The sequence below is a fragment of the Bombina bombina genome, chromosome 9 (genome assembly GCF_027579735.1).
Source record: "Bombina bombina isolate aBomBom1 chromosome 9, aBomBom1.pri, whole genome shotgun sequence".
NCBI classification, from domain to species: domain Eukaryota; kingdom Metazoa; phylum Chordata; class Amphibia; order Anura; family Bombinatoridae; genus Bombina; species Bombina bombina.
Genome location: NC_069507.1, coordinates 12,253,278 through 12,277,406, shown reverse-complemented (window position 1 = coordinate 12,277,406; position 24,129 = coordinate 12,253,278). Strand labels below are relative to the sequence as shown.

Here is a 24,129-nt window from a genome sequence, read left to right as displayed (position 1 = left end):
CTAGTCTGGCTAATATAATGATGAGGAACAAGATACCTGCGTTCTGCTCCCTAAAGCAGAAAACTAGTCTGGCTAATATAATGATGAGGAACAAGATACCTGCGTTCTGCTCCCTAAAGAAGAAAACTAGTCTGGCTAATATAATGATGAGGAACAAGATACCTGCGTTCTGATCCCTAAAGAAGAAAACTAGTCTGGCTAATATAATGATTAGGAACAAGATACCTGCGTTCTGCTCCCTAAAGCAGAAAACTAGTCTGGCTAATATAATGATGAGGAACAAGATACCTGCGTTTTGCTCCCTAAAGCAGAAAACTAGTCTGGCTAATATAATGATGAGGAACAAGATACCTGCGTTCTGCTCCCTAAAGCAGAAAACTAGTCTGGCTAATATAATGATTAGGAACAAGATACCTGCGCTCTGCTCCCTAAAGAAGAAAACTAGTCTGGCTAATATAATGATGAGGAACAAGATACCTGCGTTCTGCTCCCTAAAGAAGAAAACTAGTCTGGCTAATATAATGATTAGGAACAAGATACCTGCGTTCTGCTCCCTAAAGCAGAAAACTAGTCTGGCTAATATAATGATTAGGAACAAGATACCTGCGCTCTGCTCCCTAAAGAAGAAAACTAGCCTGGCTAATATAATGATGAGGAACAAGATACCTGCGTTCTGCTCCCTAAAGCAGAAAACTAGTCTGGCTAATATAATGATGAGGAACAAGATATCTGCCTTCTGCTCCCTAAAGAATCAGACTAATCTGGCTAATATAATGATGAGGAACAAGATATCTGCCTTCTGCTCCCTAAAGAATCAAACTAATCTGGCTAATATAATGATGAGGAACAAGATACCTTCCTTCTGCTCCCTAAAGCAGAAAACTAGTCTGGCTAATATAATGATTAGGAACAAGATAGCTGCGTTCTGCTCCCTAAAGCAGAAAACTAGTCAGGCTAATATAATGATGAGGAACAAGATACCTGCGCTCTGCTCCCTAAAGCAGAAAACTAGTCTGGCTAATATAATGATTAGGAACAAGATATCTGCCTTCTGCTCCCTAAAGAATCAAACTAATCTGGCTAATATAATGATGAGGAACAAGATATCTGCCTTCTGCTCCCTAAAGAATCAAACTAATCTGGCTAATATAATGATGAGGAACAAGATACCTGCCTTCTGCTCCCTAAAGCAGAAAACTAGTCTGGCTAATATAATGATGAGGAACAAGATACCTGCGTTTTGCTCCCTAAAGAAGAAAACTAGTCTGGCTAATATAATGATGAGGAACAAGATACCTGCGTTCTGCTCCCTAAAGAAGAAAACTAGTCTGGCTAATATAATGATGAGGAACAAGATACCTGCGTTCTGCTCACTAAAGCAGAAAACTAGTCTGGCTAATATAATGATGAGGAACAAGATACCTGTGTTCTGCTCCCTAAAGCAGAAAACTAGTCAGGCTAATATAATGATGAGGAACAAGATACCTGCGCTCTGCTCCCTAAAGCAGAAAACTAGTCTGGCTAATATAATGATGAGGAACAAGATACCTGCGTTCTGCTCCCTAAAGCAGAAAACTAGTCTGGCTAATATAATGATGAGGAACAAGATACCTGCGTTCTGCTCCCTAAAGCAGAAAACTAGTCTGGCTAATATAATGATGAGGAACAAGATACCTGCATTCTGCTCCCTAAAGCAGAAAACTAGTCTGGCTAATATAATGATGAGGAACAAGATACCTGCGTTCTGCTCCCTAAAGCAGAAAACTAGTCTGGCTAATATAATGATTAGGAACAAGATAGCTGCGTTCTGCTCCCTAAAGCAGAAAACTAGTCTGGCTAATATAATGATTAGGAACAAGATATCTGCCTTCTGCTCCCTAAAGAATCAAACTAATCTGGCTAATATAATGATGAGGAACAAGATATCTGCCTTCTGCTCCCTAAAGAATCAAACTAATCTGGCTAATATAATGATGAGGAACAAGATACCTGCCTTCTGCTCCCTAAAGCAGAAAACTAGTCTGGCTAATATAATGATGAGGAACAAGATACCTGCGTTCTGCTCCCTAAAGTGGAAAACTAGTCTGGCTAATATAATGATGAGGAACAAGATACCTGCGTTTTGCTCCCTAAAGAAGAAAACTAGTCTGGCTAATATAATGATGAGGAACAAGATACCTGCGTTCTGCTCACTAAAGCAGAAAACTAGTCTGGCTAATATAATGATGAGGAACAAGATACCTGCGTTCTGCTCCCTAAAGCAGAAAACTAGTCTGGCTAATATAATGATGAGGAACAAGATACCTGCGTTTTGCTCCCTAAAGAAGAAAACTAGTCTGGCTAATATAATGATGAGGAACAAGATACCTGCGTTCTGCTCCCTAAAGCAGAAAACTAGTCTGGCTAATATAATGATGAGGAACAAGATACCTGCGCTCTGCTCCCTAAAGAAGAAAACTAGTCTGGCTAATATAATGATGAGGAACAAGATACCTGCGTTCTGCTCCCTAAAGCAGAAAACTAGTCTGGCTAATATAATGATGAGGAACAAGATACCTGCGTTTTGCTCCCTAAACACATACATGTGTACATATGTGCTTATATGTTTGTGTATATACATGTGCTTATATGTTTGTGTATATACAAGTGCACATATGTGCTTATATGTTTGTGTATATACATGTGTACATATGTGCTTATATGTTTGTGTATACACATGTGTACATATGTGCTTATATGTTTGTGTATACACATGTGTACATATGTGCTTATATGTTTGTGTATATACATGTGTACATATGTGCTTATATGTTTGTGTATACACATGTGTACATATGTGCTTATATGTTTGTGTATATACATGTGTACATATGTGCTTATATGTTTGTGTATATACATGTGCTTATATGTTTGTGTATATACAAGTGCACATATGTGCTTATATGTTTGTGTATATACATGTGTACATATGTGCGTATATGTTTGTGTATACACATGTGTACATATGTGCTTATATGTTTGTGTATACACATGTGTACATATGTGCTTATATGTTTGTGCATATACATGTGTACATATGTGCTTATATGTTTGTGTATGCACATGTGTACATATGTGCTTATATGTTGGTGTATACACATGTGTACATATGCAAACTAGTCTGGCTAATATAATGATGAGGAACAAGATACCTGCATTCTGCTCCCTAAAGCAGAAAACTAGTCTGGCTAATATAATGATGAGGAACAAGATACCTGCGTTCTGCTCCCTAAAGCAGAAAACTAGTCTGGCTAATATAATGATTAGGAACAAGATAGCTGCGTTCTGCTCCCTAAAGCAGAAAACTAGTCTGGCTAATATAATGATTAGGAACAAGATATCTGCCTTCTGCTCCCTAAAGAATCAAACTAATCTGGCTAATATAATGATGAGGAACAAGATATCTGCCTTCTGCTCCCTAAAGAATCAAACTAATCTGGCTAATATAATGATGAGGAACAAGATACCTGCCTTCTGCTCCCTAAAGCAGAAAACTAGTCTGGCTAATATAATGATGAGGAACAAGATACCTGCGTTTTGCTCCCTAAAGAAGAAAACTAGTCTGGCTAATATAATGATGAGGAACAAGATATCTGCGTTCTGCTCCCTAAAGCAGAAAACTAGTCTGGCTAATATAATGATGAGGAACAAGATACCTGCGTTTTGCTCCCTAAAGAAGAAAACTAGTCTGGCTAATATAATGATGAGGAACAAGATATCTGCGTTCTGCTCCCTAAAGCAGAAAACTAGTCTGGCTAATATAATGATGAGGAACAAGATATCTGCGTTCTGCTCCCTAAAGCAGAAAACTAGTCTGGCTAATATAATGAGGAGGAACAAGATAGCTGCGTTTTGCTCCCTAAAGAAGAAAACTAGTCTGGCTAATATAATGATGAGGAACAAGATACCTGCGTTCTGCTCCCTAAAGCAGAAAACTAGTCTGGCTAATATAATGATGAGGAACAAGATACCTGCGTTTTGCTCCCTAAACACATACATGTGTACATATGTGCTTATATGTTTGTGTATATACATGTGCTTATATGTTTGTGTATATACAAGTGCACATATGTGCTTATATGTTTGTGTATATACATGTGTACATATGTGCTTATATGTTTGTGTATACACATGTGTACATATGTGCTTATATGTTTGTGTATACACATGTGTACATATGTGCTTATATGTTTGTGTATATACATGTGTACATATGTGCTTATATGTTTGTGTATACACATGTGTACATATGTGCTTATATGTTTGTGTATATACATGTGTACATATGTGCTTATATGTTTGTGTATATACATGTGCTTATATGTTTGTGTATATACAAGTGCACATATGTGCTTATATGTTTGTGTATATACATGTGTACATATGTGCGTATATGTTTGTGTATACACATGTGTACATATGTGCTTATATGTTTGTGTATACACATGTGTACATATGTGCTTATATGTTTGTGCATATACATGTGTACATATGTGCTTATATGTTTGTGTATGCACATGTGTACATATGTGCTTATATGTTGGTGTATACACATGTGTACATATGCGTATATGTTTGTGTATACACATGTCTATATATGTGCGTATATGTTTGTGTATACACATGTGTACATATGTGCTTATATGTTTGTGTATACACATGTGTACATATGTGCTTATATGTTTGTGTATATACATGTGTACATATGTGCGTATTTGTGTATATACATGTGCACATATGTGCTTATATGTTTTTGTATACACATGTGCACATGTTTGTGTATATACATGTGTACATATGTGCTTATATGTTTGTGTATACACATGTGTACATATGTGCGTATATGTTTGTGTATGCACATGTGTACATATGTGCTTATATGTTTGTGTATACACATGTGTACATATGTGCGTATATGTTTGTGTATACACATGTCTATATATGTGCGTATATGTTTGTGTATACACATGTGTACATATGTGCTTATATGTTTGTGTATACACATGTGTACATATGTGCTTATATGTTTGTGTATATACATGTGTACATATGTGCGTATTTGTTTGTGTATATACATGTGTACATATGTGCTTATATGTTTGTGTATATACATGTGTACATATGTGCGTATATGTTTGTGTATACACATGTGTACATATGTTTGTGTATACACATGTGCGTATATGTTTGTGTATATACATGTGTACATATGTGCTTATATGTTTGTGTATACACATGTGTACATATGTGCTTATATGTTTGTGTATATACACATGTGTACATATGTGATTATATGTTTGTGTATATACACATGTGTACATATGTGCTTATATGTTTGTGTATATACATGTGTACATATGTGCTTATATGTTTGTGTATATACATGTGTACATATGTGCTTATATGTTTGTGTATATACATGTGTACATATGTGCTTATATGTTTGTGTATATACATGTGTACATATGTGCTTATATGTTTGTGTATATACAAGTGCACATATGTGCTTATATGTTTGTGTATATACAAGTGCACATATGTGCTTATATGTTTGTGTATACACATGTGTACATATGTGCGTATATGTTTGTGTATATACATGTGCACATATGTGCTTCTATGTTTGTGTATACACATGTGTACATATGTGCTTATATGTTTGTGTATACACATGTCTATATATGTGCGTATATGTTTGTGTATACACATGTGTACATATGTGCGTATATGTTTGTGTATACACATGTGTATATATGTGCTTATATGTTTGTGTATACACATGTGTACATATGTGCGTATATGTTTGTGTATACACATGTGTACATATGTCCTTATATGTTTGTGTATACACATGTCTATATATGTGCGTATATGTTTGTGTATACACATGTGTACATATGTGCTTATATGTTTGTGTATACACATGTGTACATATGTGCGTATATGTTTGTGTATACACATGTGTACATATGTCCTTATATGTTTGTGTATACACATGTCTATATATGTGCTTATATGTTTGTGTATACACATGTGTACATATGTGCGTATATGTTTGTGTATACACATGTGTACATATGTCCTTATATGTTTGTGTATACACATGTCTATATATGTGCGTATATGTTTGTGTATACACATGTGTACATATGTGCTTATATGTTTGTGTATACACATGTGTACATATGTGCGTATATGTTTGTGTATACACATGTGTACATATGTCCTTATATGTTTGTGTATACACATGTCTATATATGTGCGTATATGTTTGTGTATACACATGTGTACATATGTGCTTATATGTTTGTGTATACACATGTGTACATATGTGCGTATATGTTTGTGTATACACATGTGTACATATGTCCTTATATGTTTGTGTATACACATGTCTATATATGTGCTTATATGTTTGTGTATACACATGTGTACATATGTGCGTATATGTTTGTGTATACACATGTGTACATATGTCCTTATATGTTTGTGTATACACATGTCTATATATGTGCGTATATGTTTGTGTATACACATGTGTACATATGTGCTTATATGTTTGTGTATACACATGTGTACATATGTGCTTATATGTTTGTGTATACACATGTGTACATATGTCCTTATATGTTTGTGTATACACATGTCTATATATGTGCGTATATGTTTGTGTATACACGTGTACATATGTGCTTATGTGTACATATGTGCGTATATCTTTGTGTATATACATGTGTACATATGTGCATATATGTTTGTGTACATACAGTGTGCATATGAGTGCTGCCAGCCTTGCTGCAGAGGTTGAAGGGGTGGGGGGTCAGCCTGTCAGTGCTCAGACCATACGCCGCACACTGCATCAAATTGGTCTATATGGCTGTTGTCCCAGAAGGAAGCCTCTTCTAAAGATGATGCACAAGAAAGCCGCAAACAGTTTGCTGAAGACAAGGAGTCTAAGGACATGGATTACTGGAACCATGTCCTGTGGTCCGATGAGACCAAGGTAAACTTATTTGGTTCAGATGGTGTCAAGCGTGTGTGGCGGCAACCAGGTGAGGAGTACAAAGACAAGTGTGTCTTGCCTACAGTCAAGCATGGTGGTGGGAGTGTCATGGTCTGGGCCTGCATGAGTGCTGCCGGCACTGGGGAGCTACAGTTCATTGAGGGAAAAATGAATGCCAACATGTACTGTAACATACTGAAGCAGAGCATGATCCCCTCCCTTCTGGGAGACTGGCCAGCAGGGCAGTATTCCAACATGATAACGACCCCAAACACACCTCCAAGACAACCAGTGCCTTGCTAAAGAAGCTGAGGGTAAAGGTGATGGACTGGCCAAGCATGTCTCCAGACCTAAACCCTATTGAGCATCTGTAGGGCATCCTCAAATGGAAGGTGGGGAAGCGCAAGGTCTCTAACATCCACCAGCTTCATGATGTCGTCATGGAGGAGTGGAAGAGGACTCCAGCGGCAACCCGTGAAGCTCTGGTGAACTCCATGCCCAAGAGGGTTAAGGCAGTGCTGGAAAATAATGGTGGCCACACAAAATATTGACACTTTGGGCCCAATTTGGACATTTCAACTTAGGGGTGTACTCACTTTTGTTGCCAACGGTTTAGACATTAATGGCTGTGTGTTAAATTATTTTGAGGGGACAGCAAATTTACACTGTTATACAGGCTGTACACTCACTACTTTACATTGTAGCAAAGTGTCATTTCTTCAGTGTTGTCACATGAAAAGATTTAATAAAATATTTACAAAAATGTGAGGGGTGTGCTCACTTTTGTGAGATACTGTATGTGTGTATATATATATGTGTGTGTGTGTGTATATATATATATATATATAAATGCAAACATATATCAGAAACTGTATATATGAGTGTAACACTTTATTTAAATGTATTTATGTTGTGTTTGGTGCAAATTTTTTTGAAATAACTCTCACACTTTACGCAAGGTTTTCACTAGCCTAAGCCCAATGAGCACAAATACTGTTTGTTATTGAGCGAACGTATTTACTTTAAATTTGTAATACGCAAGCAAGTTAACACAGTCGCAATATTGCTTATCGCAACCCACGCTAACTTTAGCACGCCCCTTGTAATCGGGCCCATAAAGTACTGAAATCCCTCCCTCATGGTCAACAGCAATGTTTGGTTTGTTTCTTGGTAAATGAGAAAGAGAAGGCAAAGCAACGCAGAAGTTCTGGGTATTTGGCTGCGTATTGCAGTGACCCGCATCCGCGCCATAATAAATTAACCACTTCTGCACCACAGCTGTAAGTGACACAAAACCAGACTAATCATCACAGGGACAAATAGTGACACACAACACAGACTGAGGAGACTTAACCTTCCATTCCAACCTTGAGAAAGTGTTCCTGGCATAGTGCATGATACTCTCAAAGTCATAGGTCTCCCCCAGAGAATTGACTTCTCCTGGCTCCATCTTCAAGAAGTTGTATTCCTGCCCTGTAATGAAAATGCTGTTACTTTATAAACATAACTGTCACATAAGAGACTTAACTCATCTGCTTCTCTAAGACATCACTGTTTACTTTAAAGGAACTCTATGGTTAGTAGTTTTTGCAGTTCTTACCATGGAACTCTATGTTTATAAAACCTACAAAGTGGTGAAACATGTAGGTTAAAATCCCACTTGGGCGCCACAAGCATTGCAGCTAGTGAGCTAAACACAGCTGGCAATAAGAGGGTCATGGGACTGCTGTAGACAATTGGCTGTTTCCAGTTGGAGGACCAGCAGTTCTCTGTAGCTCCAAAGCGGGACTTTATGTGTTGGCTGATTTTAGTAGCACTCACCAACAAAAATTTGCTAAGCAGAAGAATACAAGAGCTGACAAAATAAACACACAATCTTGATGAAACACAGGTATGCTATATTTGGAAGCAAACACAAAACTGGGAACTCTCGTTACAAAATCTGTCCTAGTAGAGGTACTGTGAGGGGATTAGGTAGGGTGTGTGAGGGGATTAGGGTGTGTGGAATGCAGGAACAGATACACAGAACAATGAAAGTCTTTTGAAAACTTTACTGATTGAGAAGCAAAAGAAAAGTTGTAGTTTAGATTGAAGATCGCAGAAACAGCAAGTTTGTACATAGGCCCAATGCACAACACTAAAGTCCAATACAAGGTTCAGAACATGTTAAGGAGTTTGCCGTAACTAAGTCCAATAGACTTGAGGTGAAGCTAGTTTGAAGAAGGCTGTCACTGCTATGGTACAGGTTTCTAAACGGACACAGGATACCCAGCTGGTACTGTTGGTGAGACTGACACCAGATACCAAATAGGTACAGCTGGTTCGAAGAAGGCTGTCACTGGTAAGGTAGACACGGGTTTCTCAGCAGGTGCAAGATAAGTATGCTTGGTCTCCAGAACAAGGTGAGCATACACAGGTATCAGGTAAGTATGTGTGGTGTCTGGAGCAAGGTGAGCATACGCAGGTACAAGGTAAGTATGCTTGGTCTCAGAAGTAAGTTGAGCATTCGCAGGTACTGTCAGGGCTTTTCCCTGTTTTGTTTGCCATGTGCTGCTGACAGCCATTTTACTCACCTATCTTCCTTACTATGGTGCATTGTGGGGGATGTTGCTCATTTCCTGCACTTCCTTTTATGGCCAGACTGGTGTGCATTCTCCGTGTGAGACAGGATGCAGTCTCAGAATTGTGATGTCATCATTTATTATTTAAAGGGCCTCTGTTCAGTATGCTTTGCCTTTGCGTTGTCTCAGACCTGTTTGAGAGAGCTCCTGTGTATTACCTGGCTGCCTAACGTCCTTCGTGGTTCCTGATCCCTGACTTGTTCCTGACTCTGCTGTTTTCCTTCTCCTGATTCCGGCTCGTCTGACTATTCGCTTTGGCTCCTGACTCGGCTCATCTGACTACCAGCTCTGGTTTTGACTCCTGGCTTGTTATTTGACTTGTGGACTTTTTATTATTTTTTGCTATTAATAAAGGTATGATTATTTTTGCACTTCTCGTCTCAGTCTGATTCCTGGCACCCTGACAGGTACAAGGTAAGTATGCTTGGTTTCAGAAACAAGGTGAGCATACACAGGTACAAGTTAAGTATGTTTGGTCTCAGAAACATGGGGGGCATACACAGGTACAATTTAAGTATGTTTGGTCTCAGAAACATGGGGGGCATACACAGGTACAAGGTAAGTATGTTTGGTCTCAGAAACAAGGTGAGCATACACAGGTACAAGGTAAGTATGCTTGGTCTCAGGAGCAAGGTGAGCATACGCAGGTACAAGGTAAGTATGCTTGGTCTCAGGAGCAAGGTGAGCATATGCAGGTACAAGGTAAGTATGCTTGGTCTCAGGATCAAAGTGAGTATACACAGTTATCAGGTAAGTATGCCTAGACTCAGGAATCAGGAACAAGGTAGGAATGGTAATAACTCAGCCCAGAGAAATAGGCTGTGTGAGCGTTTATAGAAATTCCCATGCCTGAGTCCTTCACATGGGAGTTCCTGTAACAAGGACGTGGCCCCTTTAAATATTGGCAGCAAAAATGTATGCATCAAATACTTCTGAGTTCAATTGACTTTACTATATGGCTGAATTCTCCATATAACTATAAGGATGAGAGGAAGTGAGAGAGACACAAATTATATGATGAAAGTGTCCAATGCATTCACTTCTGGGAGAGGTATGTACAAATTATTAATAAGAAGCTATCAGGTCTATCACTATAGTCCACCACTGATGTTGGATAATGAAAGGTTGACCTGCTGAGATCCTGGCAGAATATTTGCCTTCCTAGGCCTGAGAACTGCTTGCTCCCAGCAGATGGACTGCTGTAAATATCCAGAAGATGTGTTTCAAATGAACTTCTACTGTAGAGCTGCATCCCTAAAACCTCTCTTCCACTGGCACCTTGCACCACTGGACTTCTACTGTAGAGATGCATCCCTACAACCTCTCATACACTGGCGCCTTGCACCACTGGACTTCTACTGTAGAGATGCATCCCTACAACCTCTCATACACTGGCGCCTTGCACCACTGGACTTCTATTGTAGAGATGCATCCCTACAACCTCTCATACACTGGCGCCTTGCACCACTGGACTTCTACTGTAGAGCTGCATCCCTACAACCTCTCATACACTGGCACCTTGCACCACTGGACTTCTACTGTAGACATGCATCCCTAAAACCTCTCATACACTGGCACCTTGCACCACTGGACTTCTACTGTAGAGATGCATCCCTACAACCTCTCATACACTGGCGCCTTGCACCACTGGACTTCTACTGTAGAGATGCATCCCTACAACCTCTCATACACTGGCGCCTTGCACCACTGGACTTCTATTGTAGAGATGCATCCCTACAACCTCTCATACACTGGCGCCTTGCACCACTGGACTTCTACTGTAGAGCTGCATCCCTACAACCTCTCATACACTGGCACCTTGCACCACTGGACTTCTACTGTAGAGCTGCATCCCTACAACCTCTCATACACTGGCACATTGCACCACTGGACTTCTACTGTACAGATGCATCCCTACAACCTCTCATACACTGGCACCTTGCACCACTGGGCTTCTACTGTAGAGATGCATCCCTACAACCTCTCATACACTGGCACCTTGCACCACTGGACTTCTACTGTAGAGCAGCATCCCTACAACCTCTCATACACTGGCACCTTGCACCACTGGACTTCTACTGTAGAGATGCATCCCTACAACCTCTCATACACTGGTGCCTTGCACCACTGGACTTCTACTGTAGAGATGCATCCCTACAACCTCTCATACACTGGCGCCTTGCACCACTAGACTTCTACTGTAGAGCTGCATCCCTACAACCTCTCATACACTGGCGCCTTGCACCACTGGACTTCTACTGTAGAGCTGCATCCCTACAACCTCTCATACACTGGCACCTTGCACCACTGGACTTCTACTGTAGAGCTGCATCCCTACAACCTCTCATACACTGGCACATTGCACCACTGGACTTCTACTGTAGAGATGCATCCCTACAAACTCTCATACACTGGCGCCTTGCACCACTGGACTTCTACTGTAGAGCTGCATCCCTACAACCTCTCATACACTGGCACCTTGCACCACTGGACTTCTACTGTAGAGCTGCATCCCTACAACCTCTCATATACACTGGCACATTGCACCACTGGACTTCTACTGTAGAGATGCATCCCTTCAACCTCTCATACACTGGCGCCTTGCACCACTGGACTTCTACTGTAGAGATGCATCCCTACAACCTCTCATACACTGGCGCCTTGCACCACTGGACTTCTACTGTAGAGCTGCATCCCTACAACCTCTCATACACTGGCGCCTTGCACCACTAGACTTCTACTGTAGAGCTGCATCCCTACAACCTCTCATACACTGGCGCCTTGCACCACTGGACTTCTACTGTAGAGCTGCATCCCTACAACCTCTCATACACTGGCACCTTGCCCCACTGGACTTCTACTATAGAGCTGCATCCCTACAACCTCTCATACACTGGCACCTTGCACCACTGGACTTCTACTGTACAGCTGCATCCCTACAACCTCTCATACACTGGCGCCTTGCACCACTGGACTTCTACTGTAGAGCTGCATCCCTACAACCTCTCATACACTGGCGCCTTGCACCACTGGACTTCTACTGTAGAGCTGCATCCCTACAACCTCTCATACACTGGCGCCTTGCACCACTGGACTTCTACTGTAGAGCTGCATCCCTACAACCTCTCATATACTGGCATCTTGCAACACTGGACGTCTACTGTAGAGATGCATCCCTACAACCTCTCATACACTGGCACATTGCACCACTGGACTTCTACTGTAGAGATGCATCCCTACAACCTCTCATACACTGGCGCCTTGCACCACTGGACTTCTACTGTAGAGATGCATCCCTACAACCTCTCATACACTGGCGCCTTGCACCACTGGACTTCTACTGTAGAGCTGCATCCCTACAACCTCTCATACACTGGCGCCTTGCACCACTGGACTTCTACTGTAGAGCTGCATCCCTACAACCTCTCATACACTGGCGCCTTGCACCACTACACTTCTACTGTAGAGCTGCATCCCTGCTACCTCTCATACACTGGCGCCTTGCACCACTGGACTTCTACTGTAGAGCTGCATCCCTACAACCTCTCATACACTGGCACCTTGCACCACTGGACTTCTACTGTAGAGCTGCATCCCTACAACCTCTCATACACTGGCGCCTTGCACCACTGGACTTCTACTGTAGAGCTGCATCCCTACAACCTCTCATACACTGGCACCTTGCACCACTGGACTTCTACTATAGAGCTGCATCCCTACACCCTCTCATACACTGGCACCTTGCACCACTGGACTTCTACTGTAGAGCTGCATCCCTACAACCTCTCATACACTGGCACCTTGCACCACTGGACTTCTACTGTAGAGCTGCATCCCTACAACCTCTCATACACTGGCACCTTGCACCACTGGACTTCTACTGTAGAGCTGCATCCCTACAACCTCTCATACACTGGCACCTTGCACCACTGGACTTCTACTGTAGAGATGCATCCCTACAACCTCTCATACACTGGCACCTTGCACCACTGGACTTCAACTGTAGAGATGCATCCCTACAACCTCTCATACACTGGCACCTTGCACCACTGGACTTCAACTGTAGAGATGCATCCCTACAACCTCTCATACACTGGCACCTTGCACCACTGGACTTCTACTGTAGAGATGCATCCCTACAACCTCTCATACACTGGGGCCTTGCACCACTGGACTTCTACTGTAGAGCTGCATCCCTACAACCTCTCATACACTGGCGCCTTGCACCACTGGACTTCTACTGTAGAGCTGCATCCCTACAACCTCTCATACACTGGCGCCTTGCACCACTGGACTTCTACTGTAGAGCTGCATCCCTACAACCTCTCATACACTGGCGCCTTGCACCACTGGACTTCTACTGTAGAGCTGCATCCCTACAACCTCTCATACACTGGCACCTTGCACCACTGGACTTCTACTGTAGAGCTGCATCCCTACAACCTCTCATACACTGGCACCTTGCACCACTGGACTTCTACTGTAGAGCTGCATCCCTACAACCTCTCATACACTGGCACCTTGCACCACTGGACTTCTACTGTAGAGCTGCATCCCTACAACCTCTCATACACTGGCACCTTGCACCACTGGACATCTACTGTAGAGCTGCATCCCTACAACCTCTCATACACTGGCGCCTTGCACGACTGGACTTGTACTGTAGAGCTGCATCCCTACAACCTCTCATACACTGGCACCTTGCACCACTGGACTTCTACTGTACAGCTGCATCCCTACAACCTCTCATACACTGGCGCCTTGCACCACTGGACTTCTACTGTAGAGCTGCATCCCTACAACCTGTCATACACTGGCGCCTTGCACCACTGGACTTCTACTGTAGAGCTGCATCCCTACAACCTCTCATACACTGGCGCCTTGCACCACTGGACTTCTACTGTAGAGCTGCATCCCTACAACCTCTCATACACTGGCGCCTTGCACCACTGGACTTCTACTGTAGAGCTGCATCCCTACAACCTCTCATATACTGGCATCTTGCAACACTGGACGTCTACTGTAGAGATGCATCCCTACAACCTCTCATACACTGGCACATTGCACCACTGGACTTCTACTGTAGAGATGCATCCCTACAACCTCTCATACACTGGCGCCTTGCACCACTGGACTTCTACTGTAGAGATGCATCCCTACAACCTCTCATACACTGGCGCCTTGCACCACTGGACTTCTACTGTAGAGCTGCATCCCTACAACCTCTTATACACTGGCGCCTTGCACCACTGGACTTCTACTGTAGAGCTGCATCCCTACAACCTCTCATACACTGGCGCCTTGCACCACTAGACTTCTACTGTAGAGCTGCATCCCTGCTACCTCTCATACACTGGCGCCTTGCACCACTGGACTTCTACTGTAGAGCTGCATCCCTGCTACCTCTCATACACTGGCGCCTTGCACCACTGGACTTCTACTGTAGAGCTGCATCCCTACAACCTCTCATACACTGGCACCTTGCACCACTGGACTTCTACTGTAGAGCTGCATCCCTACAACCTCTCATACACTGGCGCCTTGCACCACTGGACTTCTACTGTAGAGCTGCATCCCTACAACCTCTCATACACTGGCGCCTTGCACCACTGGACTTCTACTGTAGAGCTGCATCCCTACAACCTCTCATACACTGGCGCCTTGCACCACTACACTTCTACTGTAGAGCTGCATCCCTGCTACCTCTCATACACTGGCGCCTTGCACCACTGGACTTCTACTGTAGAGCTGCATCCCTACAACCTCTCATACACTGGCACCTTGCACCACTGGACTTCTACTGTAGAGCTGCATCCCTACAACCTCTCATACACTGGCGCCTTGCACCACTGGACTTCTACTGTAGAGCTGCATCCCTACAACCTCTCATACACTGGCACCTTGCACCACTGGACTTCTACTATAGAGCTGCATCCCTACACCCTCTCATACACTGGCACCTTGCACCACTGGACTTCTACTGTAGAGCTGCATCCCTACAACCTCTCATACACTGGCACCTTGCACCACTGGACTTCTACTGTAGAGCTGCATCCCTACAACCTCTCATACACTGGCACCTTGCACCACTGGGCTTCTACTGTAGAGCTGCATCCCTACAACCTCTCATACACTGGCACCTTGCACCACTGGACTTCTACTGTAGAGATGCATCCCTACAACCTCTCATACACTGGCACCTTGCACCACTGGACTTCAACTGTAGAGATGCATCCCTACAACCTCTCATACACTGGCACCTTGCACCACTGGACTTCAACTGTAGAGATGCATCCCTACAACCTCTCATACACTGGCACCTTGCACCACTGGACTTCTACTGTAGAGATGCATCCCTACAACCTCTCATACACTGGGGCCTTGCACCACTGGACTTCTACTGTAGAGCTGCATCCCTACAACCTCTCATACACTGGTGCCTTGCACCACTGGACTTCTACTGTAGAGCTGCATCCCTACAACCTCTCATACACTGGCGCCTTGCACCACTGGACTTCTACTGTAGAGCTGCATCCCTACAACCTCTCATACACTGGCGCCTTGCACCACTGGACTTCTACTGTAGAGCTGCATCCCTACAACCTCTCATACACTGGCACCTTGCACCACTGGACTTCTACTGTACAGCTGCATCCCTACAACCTCTCATACACTGGCGCCTTGCACCACTGGACTTCTACTGTAGAGCTGCATCCCTACAACCTCTCATACACTGGCGCCTTGCACCACTGGACTTCTACTGTAGAGCTGCATCCCTACAACCTCTCATACACTGGCGCCTTGCACCACTGGACTTCTACTGTAGAGCTGCATCCCTACAACCTCTCATATACTGGCATCTTGCAACACTGGACGTCTACTGTAGAGATGCATCCCTACAACCTCTCATACACTGGCACATTGCACCACTGGACTTCTACTGTAGAGATGCATCCCTACAACCTCTCATACACTGGCGCCTTGCACCACTGGACTTCTACTGTAGAGATGCATCCCTACAACCTCTCATACACTGGCGCCTTGCACCACTGGACTTCTACTGTAGAGCTGCATCCCTACAACCTCTCATACACTGGCGCCTTGCACCACTGGACTTCTACTGTAGAGCTGCATCCCTACAACCTCTCATACACTGGCGCCTTGCACCACTACACTTCTACTGTAGAGCTGCATCCCTGCTACCTCTCATACACTGGCGCCTTGCACCACTGGACTTCTACTGTAGAGCTGCATCCCTACAACCTCTCATACACTGGCACCTTGCACCACTGGACTTCTACTGTAGAGCTGCATCCCTACAACCTCTCATACACTGGCGCCTTGCACCACTGGACTTCTACTGTAGAGCTGCATCCCTACAACCTCTCATACACTGGCACCTTGCACCACTGGACTTCTACTATAGAGCTGCATCCCTACACCCTCTCATACACTGGCACCTTGCACCACTGGACTTCTACTGTAGAGCTGCATCCCTACAACCTCTCATACACTGGCACCTTGCACCACTGGACTTCTACTGTAGAGCTGCATCCCTACAACCTCTCATACACTGGCACCTTGCACCACTGGGCTTCTACTGTAGAGCTGCATCCCTACAACCTCTCATACACTGGCACCTTGCACCACTGGACTTCTACTGTAGAGATGCATCCCTACAACCTCTCATACACTGGCACCTTGCACCACTGGACTTCTACTGTAGAGATGCATCCCTACAACCTCTCATACACTGGCACCTTGCACCACTGGACTTCAACTGTAGAGATGCATCCCTACAACCTCTCATACACTGGCACCTTGCACCACTGGACTTCTACTGTAGAGATGCATCCCTACAACCTCTCATACACTGGGGCCTTGCACCACTGGACTTCTACTGTAGAGCTGCATCCCTACAACCTCTCATACACTGGCGCCTTGCACCACTGGACTTCTACTGTAGAGCTGCATCCCTACAACCTCTCATACACTGGCGCCTTGCACCACTGGACTTCTACTGTAGAGCTGCATCCCTACAACCTCTCATACACTGGCGCCTTGCACCACTGGACTTCTACTGTAGAGCTGCATCCCTACAACCTCTCATACACTGGCACCTTGCACCACTGGACTTCTACTGTAGGGCTGCATCCCTACAACCTCTCATACACTGGAACCTTGCACCACTGGACTTCTACTGTAGAGCTGCATCCCTACAACCTCTCATACACTGGCACCTTGCACCACTGGACTTCTACTGTAGAGCTGCATCCCTACAACCTCTCATACACTGGCACCTTGCACCACTGGAAATCTACTGTAGAGCTGCATCCCTACAACCTCTCATACACTGGCGCCTTGCACGACTGGACTTGTACTGTAGAGCTGCATCCCTACAACCTCTCATACACTGGCACCTTGCACCACTGGACTTCTACTGTACAGCTGCATCCCTACAACCTCTCATACACTGGCGCCTTGCACCACTGGACTTCTACTGTAGAGCTGCATCCCTACAACCTGTCATACACTGGCGCCTTGCACCACTGGACTTCTACTGTAGAGCTGCATCCCTACAACCTCTCATACACTGGCGCCTTGCACCACTGGACTTCTACTGTAGAGCTGCATCCCTACAACCTCTCATACACTGGCGCCTTGCACCACTGGACTTCTACTGTAGAGCTGCATCCCTACAACCTCTCATATACTGGCATCTTGCAACACTGGACGTCTACTGTAGAGATGCATCCCTACAACCTCTCATACACTGGCACATTGCACCACTGGACTTCTACTGTAGAGATGCATCCCTACAACCTCTCATACACTGGCGCCTTGCACCACTGGACTTCTACTGTAGAGATGCATCCCTACAACCTCTCATACACTGGCGCCTTGCACCACTGGACTTCTACTGTAGAGCTGCATCCCTACAACCTCTTATACACTGGCGCCTTGCACCACTGGACTTCTACTGTAGAGCTGCATCCCTACAACCTCTCATACACTGGCGCCTTGCACCACTAGACTTCTACTGTAGAGCTGCATCCCTGCTACCTCTCATACACTGGCGCCTTGCACCACTGGACTTCTACTGTAGAGCTGCATCCCTACAACCTCTCATACACTGGCACCTTGCACCACTGGACTTCTACTGTAGAGCTGTATCCCTACAACCTCTCATACACTGGCGCCTTGCACCACTGGACTTCTACTGTAGAGCTGCATCCCTACAACCTCTCATACACTGGCGCCTTGCACCACTGGACTTCTACTGTAGAGCTGCATCCCTACAACCTCTCATACACTGGCGCCTTGCACCACTACACTTCTACTGTAGAGCTGCATCCCTGCTACCTCTCATACACTGGCGCCTTGCACCACTGGACTTCTACTGTAGAGCTGCATCCCTACAACCTCTCATACACTGGCACCTTGCACCACTGGACTTCTACTGTAGAGCTGCATCCCTACAACCTCTCATACACTGGCGCCTTGCACCACTGGACTTCTACTGTAGAGCTGCATCCCTACAACCTCTCATACACTGGCACCTTGCACCACTGGACTTCTACTATAGAGCTGCATCCCTACACCCTCTCATACACTGGCACCTTGCACCACTGGACTTCTACTGTAGAGCTGCATCCCTACAACCTCTCATACACTGGCACCTTGCACCACTGGACTTCTACTGTAGAGCTGCATCCCTACAACCTCTCATACACTGGCACCTTGCACCACTGGACTTCTACTGTAGAGCTGCATCCCTACAACCTCTCATACACTGGCACCTTGCACCACTGGACTTCTACTGTAGAGATGCATCCCTACAACCTCTCATACACTGGCACCTTGCACCACTGGACTTCAACTGTAGAGATGCATCCCTACAACCTCTCATACACTGGCACCTTGCACCACTGGACTTCTACTGTAGAGATGCATCCCTACAACCTCTCATACACTGGCACCTTGCACCACTGGACTTCTACTGTAGAGATGCATCCCTACAACCTCTCATACACTGGGGCCTTGCACCACTGGACTTCTACTGTAGAGCTGCATCCCTACAACCTCTCATACACTGGCGCCTTGCACCACTGGACTTCTACTGTAGAGCTGCATCCCTACAACCTCTCATACACTGGCGCCTTGCACCACTGGACTTCTACTGTAGAGCTGCATCCCTACAACCTCTCATACACTGGCGCCTTGCACCACTGGACTTCTACTGTAGAGCTGCATCCCTACAACCTCTCATACACTGGCACCTTGCACCACTGGACTTCTACTGTAGGGCTGCATCCCTACAACCTCTCATACACTGGCACCTTGCACCACTGGACTTCTACTGTAGAGCTGCATCCCTACAACCTCTCATACACTGGCACCTTGCACCACTGGACTTCTACTGTAGAGCTGCATCCCTACAACCTCTCATACACTGGCACCTTGCACCACTGGAAATCTACTGTAGAGCTGCATCCCTACAACCTCTCATACACTGGCGCCTTGCACGACTGGACTTGTACTGTAGAGCTGCATCCCTACAACCTCTCATACACTGGCACCTTGCACCACTGGACTTCTACTGTACAGCTGCATCCCTACAACCTCTCATACACTGGCGCCTTGCACCACTGGACTTCTACTGTAGAGCTGCATCCCTACAACCTGTCATACACTGGCGCCTTGCACCACTGGACTTCTACTGTAGAGCTGCATCCCTACAACCTCTCATACACTGGCGCCTTGCACCACTGGACTTCTACTGTAGAGCTGCATCCCTACAACCTCTCATACACTGGCGCCTTGCACCACTGGACTTCTACTGTAGAGCTGCATCCCTACAACCTCTCATATACTGGCATCTTGCAACACTGGACGTCTACTGTAGAGCTGCATCCCTACAACCTCTCATACACTGGCACCTTGCACCACTGGACTTCTACTGTAGAGATGCATCCCTACAACCTCTCATACACTGGCAACTTGCACCACTGGACTTCAACTGTAGAGATGCATCCCTACAACCTCTCATACACTGGCACCTTGCACCACTGGACTTCAACTGTAGAGATGCATCCCTACAACCTCTCATACACTGGCACCTTGCACCACTGGACTTCTACTGTAGAGATGCATCCCTACAACCTCTCATACACTGGGGCCTTGCACCACTGGACTTCTACTGTAGAGCTGCATCCCTACAACCTCTCATACACTGGCGCCTTGCACCACTGGACTTCTACTGTAGAGCTGCATCCCTACAACCTCTCATACACTGGCGCCTTGCACCACTGGACTTCTACTGTAGAGCTGCATCCCTACAACCTCTCATACACTGGCACCTTGCACCACTGGACTTCTACTGTAGGGCTGCATCCCTACAACCTCTCATACACTGGCACCTTGCACCACTGGACTTCTACTGTAGAGCTGCATCCCTACAACCTCTCATACACTGGCACCTTGCACCACTGGACTTCTACTGTAGAGCTGCATCCCTACAACCTCTCATACACTGGCACCTTGCACCACTGGAAATCTACTGTAGAGCTGCATCCCTACAACCTCTCATACACTGGCGCCTTGCACGACTGGACTTGTACTGTAGAGCTGCATCCCTACAACCTCTCATACACTGGCGCCTTGCACCACTGGACTTCTACTGTAGAGCTGCATCCCTACAACCTCTCATACACTGGCACATTGCACCACTGGACTTCTACTGTAGAGATGCATCCCTACAACCTCTCATACACTGGCGCCTTGCACCACTAGACTTCTACTGTAGAGCTGCATCCCTGCTACCTCTCATACACTGGCGCCTTGCACCACTGGACTTCTACTGTAGAGCTGCATCCCTACAACCTCTCATACACTGGCACCTTGCACCACTGGACTTCTACTGTAGAGCTGCATCCCTACAACCTCTCATACACTGGCGCCTTGCACCACTGGACGTCTAGTGTAGAGCTGCATCCCTACAACCTCTCATACACTGGCACCTTGCACCACTGGACTTCTACTGTAGAGATGCATCCCTACAACCTCTCATACACTGGTACCTTGCACCACTGGACTTCTACTGTGGAGCTGCACCCCTACAACCTCTCATACACTGGCGCCTTGCACCACTGGACTTCTACTGTAGAGCTGAACCCCTACAACCTCTCATACACTGGCGCCTTGCACCACTGGACTTCTACTGTAGAGCTGCATCCCTACAACCTCTCATACACTGGAGCCTTGCACCACTGGACTTCTACTGTAGAGCTGCATCCCTACAACCTCTCATACACTGGTACCTTGCACCACTGGACTTCTACTGTGGAGCTGCACCCCTACAACCTCTCATACACTGGCGCCTTGCACCACTGGACTTCTACTGTAGAGCTGCATCCCTACAACCTCTCATACACTGGCGCCTTGCACCACTGGACTTCTACAGTAGAGCTGCATCCCTACAACCTCTCATACACTGGCGCCTTGCACCACTGGACTTCTACTGTAGAGCTGCATCCCTACAACCTCTCATACACTGGCACCTTGCACCACTGGACTTCTACTGTAGAGCTGCATCCCTACAACCTCTCATACACTGGCACTTGCACCACTGGACTTCTACTGTAGAGCTGCATCCCTACAACCTCTCATACACTGGCACCTTGCAACACTGGACTTCTACTGTAGAGATGCATCCCTACAACCTCTCATACACTGGCGCCTTGCACCACTGGACTTCTACTGTAGAGCTGCATCCCTACAACCTCTCATACACTGGCACCTTGCACCACTGGACTTCTACTGTAGAGCTGCATCCCTACAACCTCTCATACACTGGCACCTTGCACCACTGGGCTTCTACTGTAGAGCTGCATCCCTACAACCTCTCATACACTGGCGCCTTGCACCACTGGGCTTCTACTGTAGAGATGCATCCCTACAACCTCTCATACCCTGGCACCTTGCACAACTGGATTTCTACTGTAGAGCTGCATCCCTACAACCTCTCATACACTGGTGCCTTGCACCACTGGACTTCTACTGTAGAGCTGCATCCCTACAACCTCTCATAAACTGGCGCCTTGCTCTACTGGACTTCTACTGTAGAGATGCATCCCTACAACCTCTCATACACTGGCGCCTTGCACCACTGGACTTCTACTGTAGAGCTGCATCCCTACAACCTCTCATACACTGGCGCCTTGCACCACTGGACTTCTACTGTAGAGCTGCATCCCTACAACCTCTCATACACTGGCACCTTGCACCACTGGACTTCTACTGTAGAGCTGTATCCCTACAACCTCTCATACACTGGTGCCTTGCACCACTGGACTTCTACGGTAGAGCTGCATCCCTACAACCTCTCACACACTGGCACCTTGCACCACTGGACTTCTACTGTAGAGCTGCATCCCTACAACCTCTCATACACTGGCACCTGGCACCACTGGACGTCTACTGTAGAGCTCCATCCCTACAACCTCTCATACACTGGCACCTTGCACCACTGGACTTCTACTGTAGAGATGCATCCCTACAACCTCTCATACACTGGCACCTTGCACCACTGGACTTCTACAGTAGAGCTGCATCCCTACAACCTCTCATACACTGGCGCCTTGCACCACTGGACTTCTACAGTAGAGCTGCATCCCTACAACCTCTCATACACTGGCGCCTTGCACCACTGGACTTCTACTGTAGAGCTGCATCCCTACAACCTCTCATACACTGGCGCCTTGCATCACTGGGCTTCTACTGTAGAGCTGCATCCCTACAACCTCTCATACACTGGCGCCTTGCACCACTGGACTTCTACTGTAGAGATGCATCCCTACAACCTCTCATACACTGGCACCTTGCACCACTGGACTTCTACTGTAGAGCTGCATCCCTACAACCTCTCATACACTGGCACCTTGCACCACTGGACTTCTACTGTAGAGCTGCATCCCTACAACCTCTCATACACTGGCACCTTGCACCACTGGACTTCTGTAGAGCTGCATCCCTACAACCTCTCATACACTGGCACCTTGCACTACTGGAATACATGAAGATTACTTTGCTATGAGTTTTATTTAGGAAAAATCTGCTTAGCTGCATAGAGACGTAAAATCCTCCACTACCTGAATCATGATCTGATCAATATCATGAAACAACATTATGTTGATATGAGATCTAAATTCTGCTCAGAAAAGACACAGGAGTGACTGGGAATAAGATGACATCAAGCTAGAAACAAGATGACAAAAACAATGTTTGCATGTGAGATTTTCACAGGATGCACCAATCAGAGGTGTCTCTAGAAGTAAATGTTTCTGGTACAGTGGAATTTCCCCATCACTGATGCAGCTTCATTAACTAAATATCATATTATATGTGGAACAAACCAGGGCTGTTTATGAGAAATCAGAGACCCTTTCTCATTTCATTCTTAATTTT

General features: G+C 45.5%; 1 protein-coding gene across 1 annotated transcript in view; it reads right to left on the bottom strand.

The window, feature by feature from the left end:
* TLL2 (tolloid like 2) overlaps positions 1 to 24,129 on the bottom strand; it is a 610,754-nt gene that overhangs the window by 279,585 nt on the left and 307,040 nt on the right. Inside the window, exon 6 of the mRNA XM_053691878.1 lies at positions 8,410 to 8,515. Coding sequence (XP_053547853.1) covers positions 8,410 to 8,515 — 106 coding nt within the window. The remainder of the gene's footprint in view (positions 1 to 8,409; positions 8,516 to 24,129) is intronic.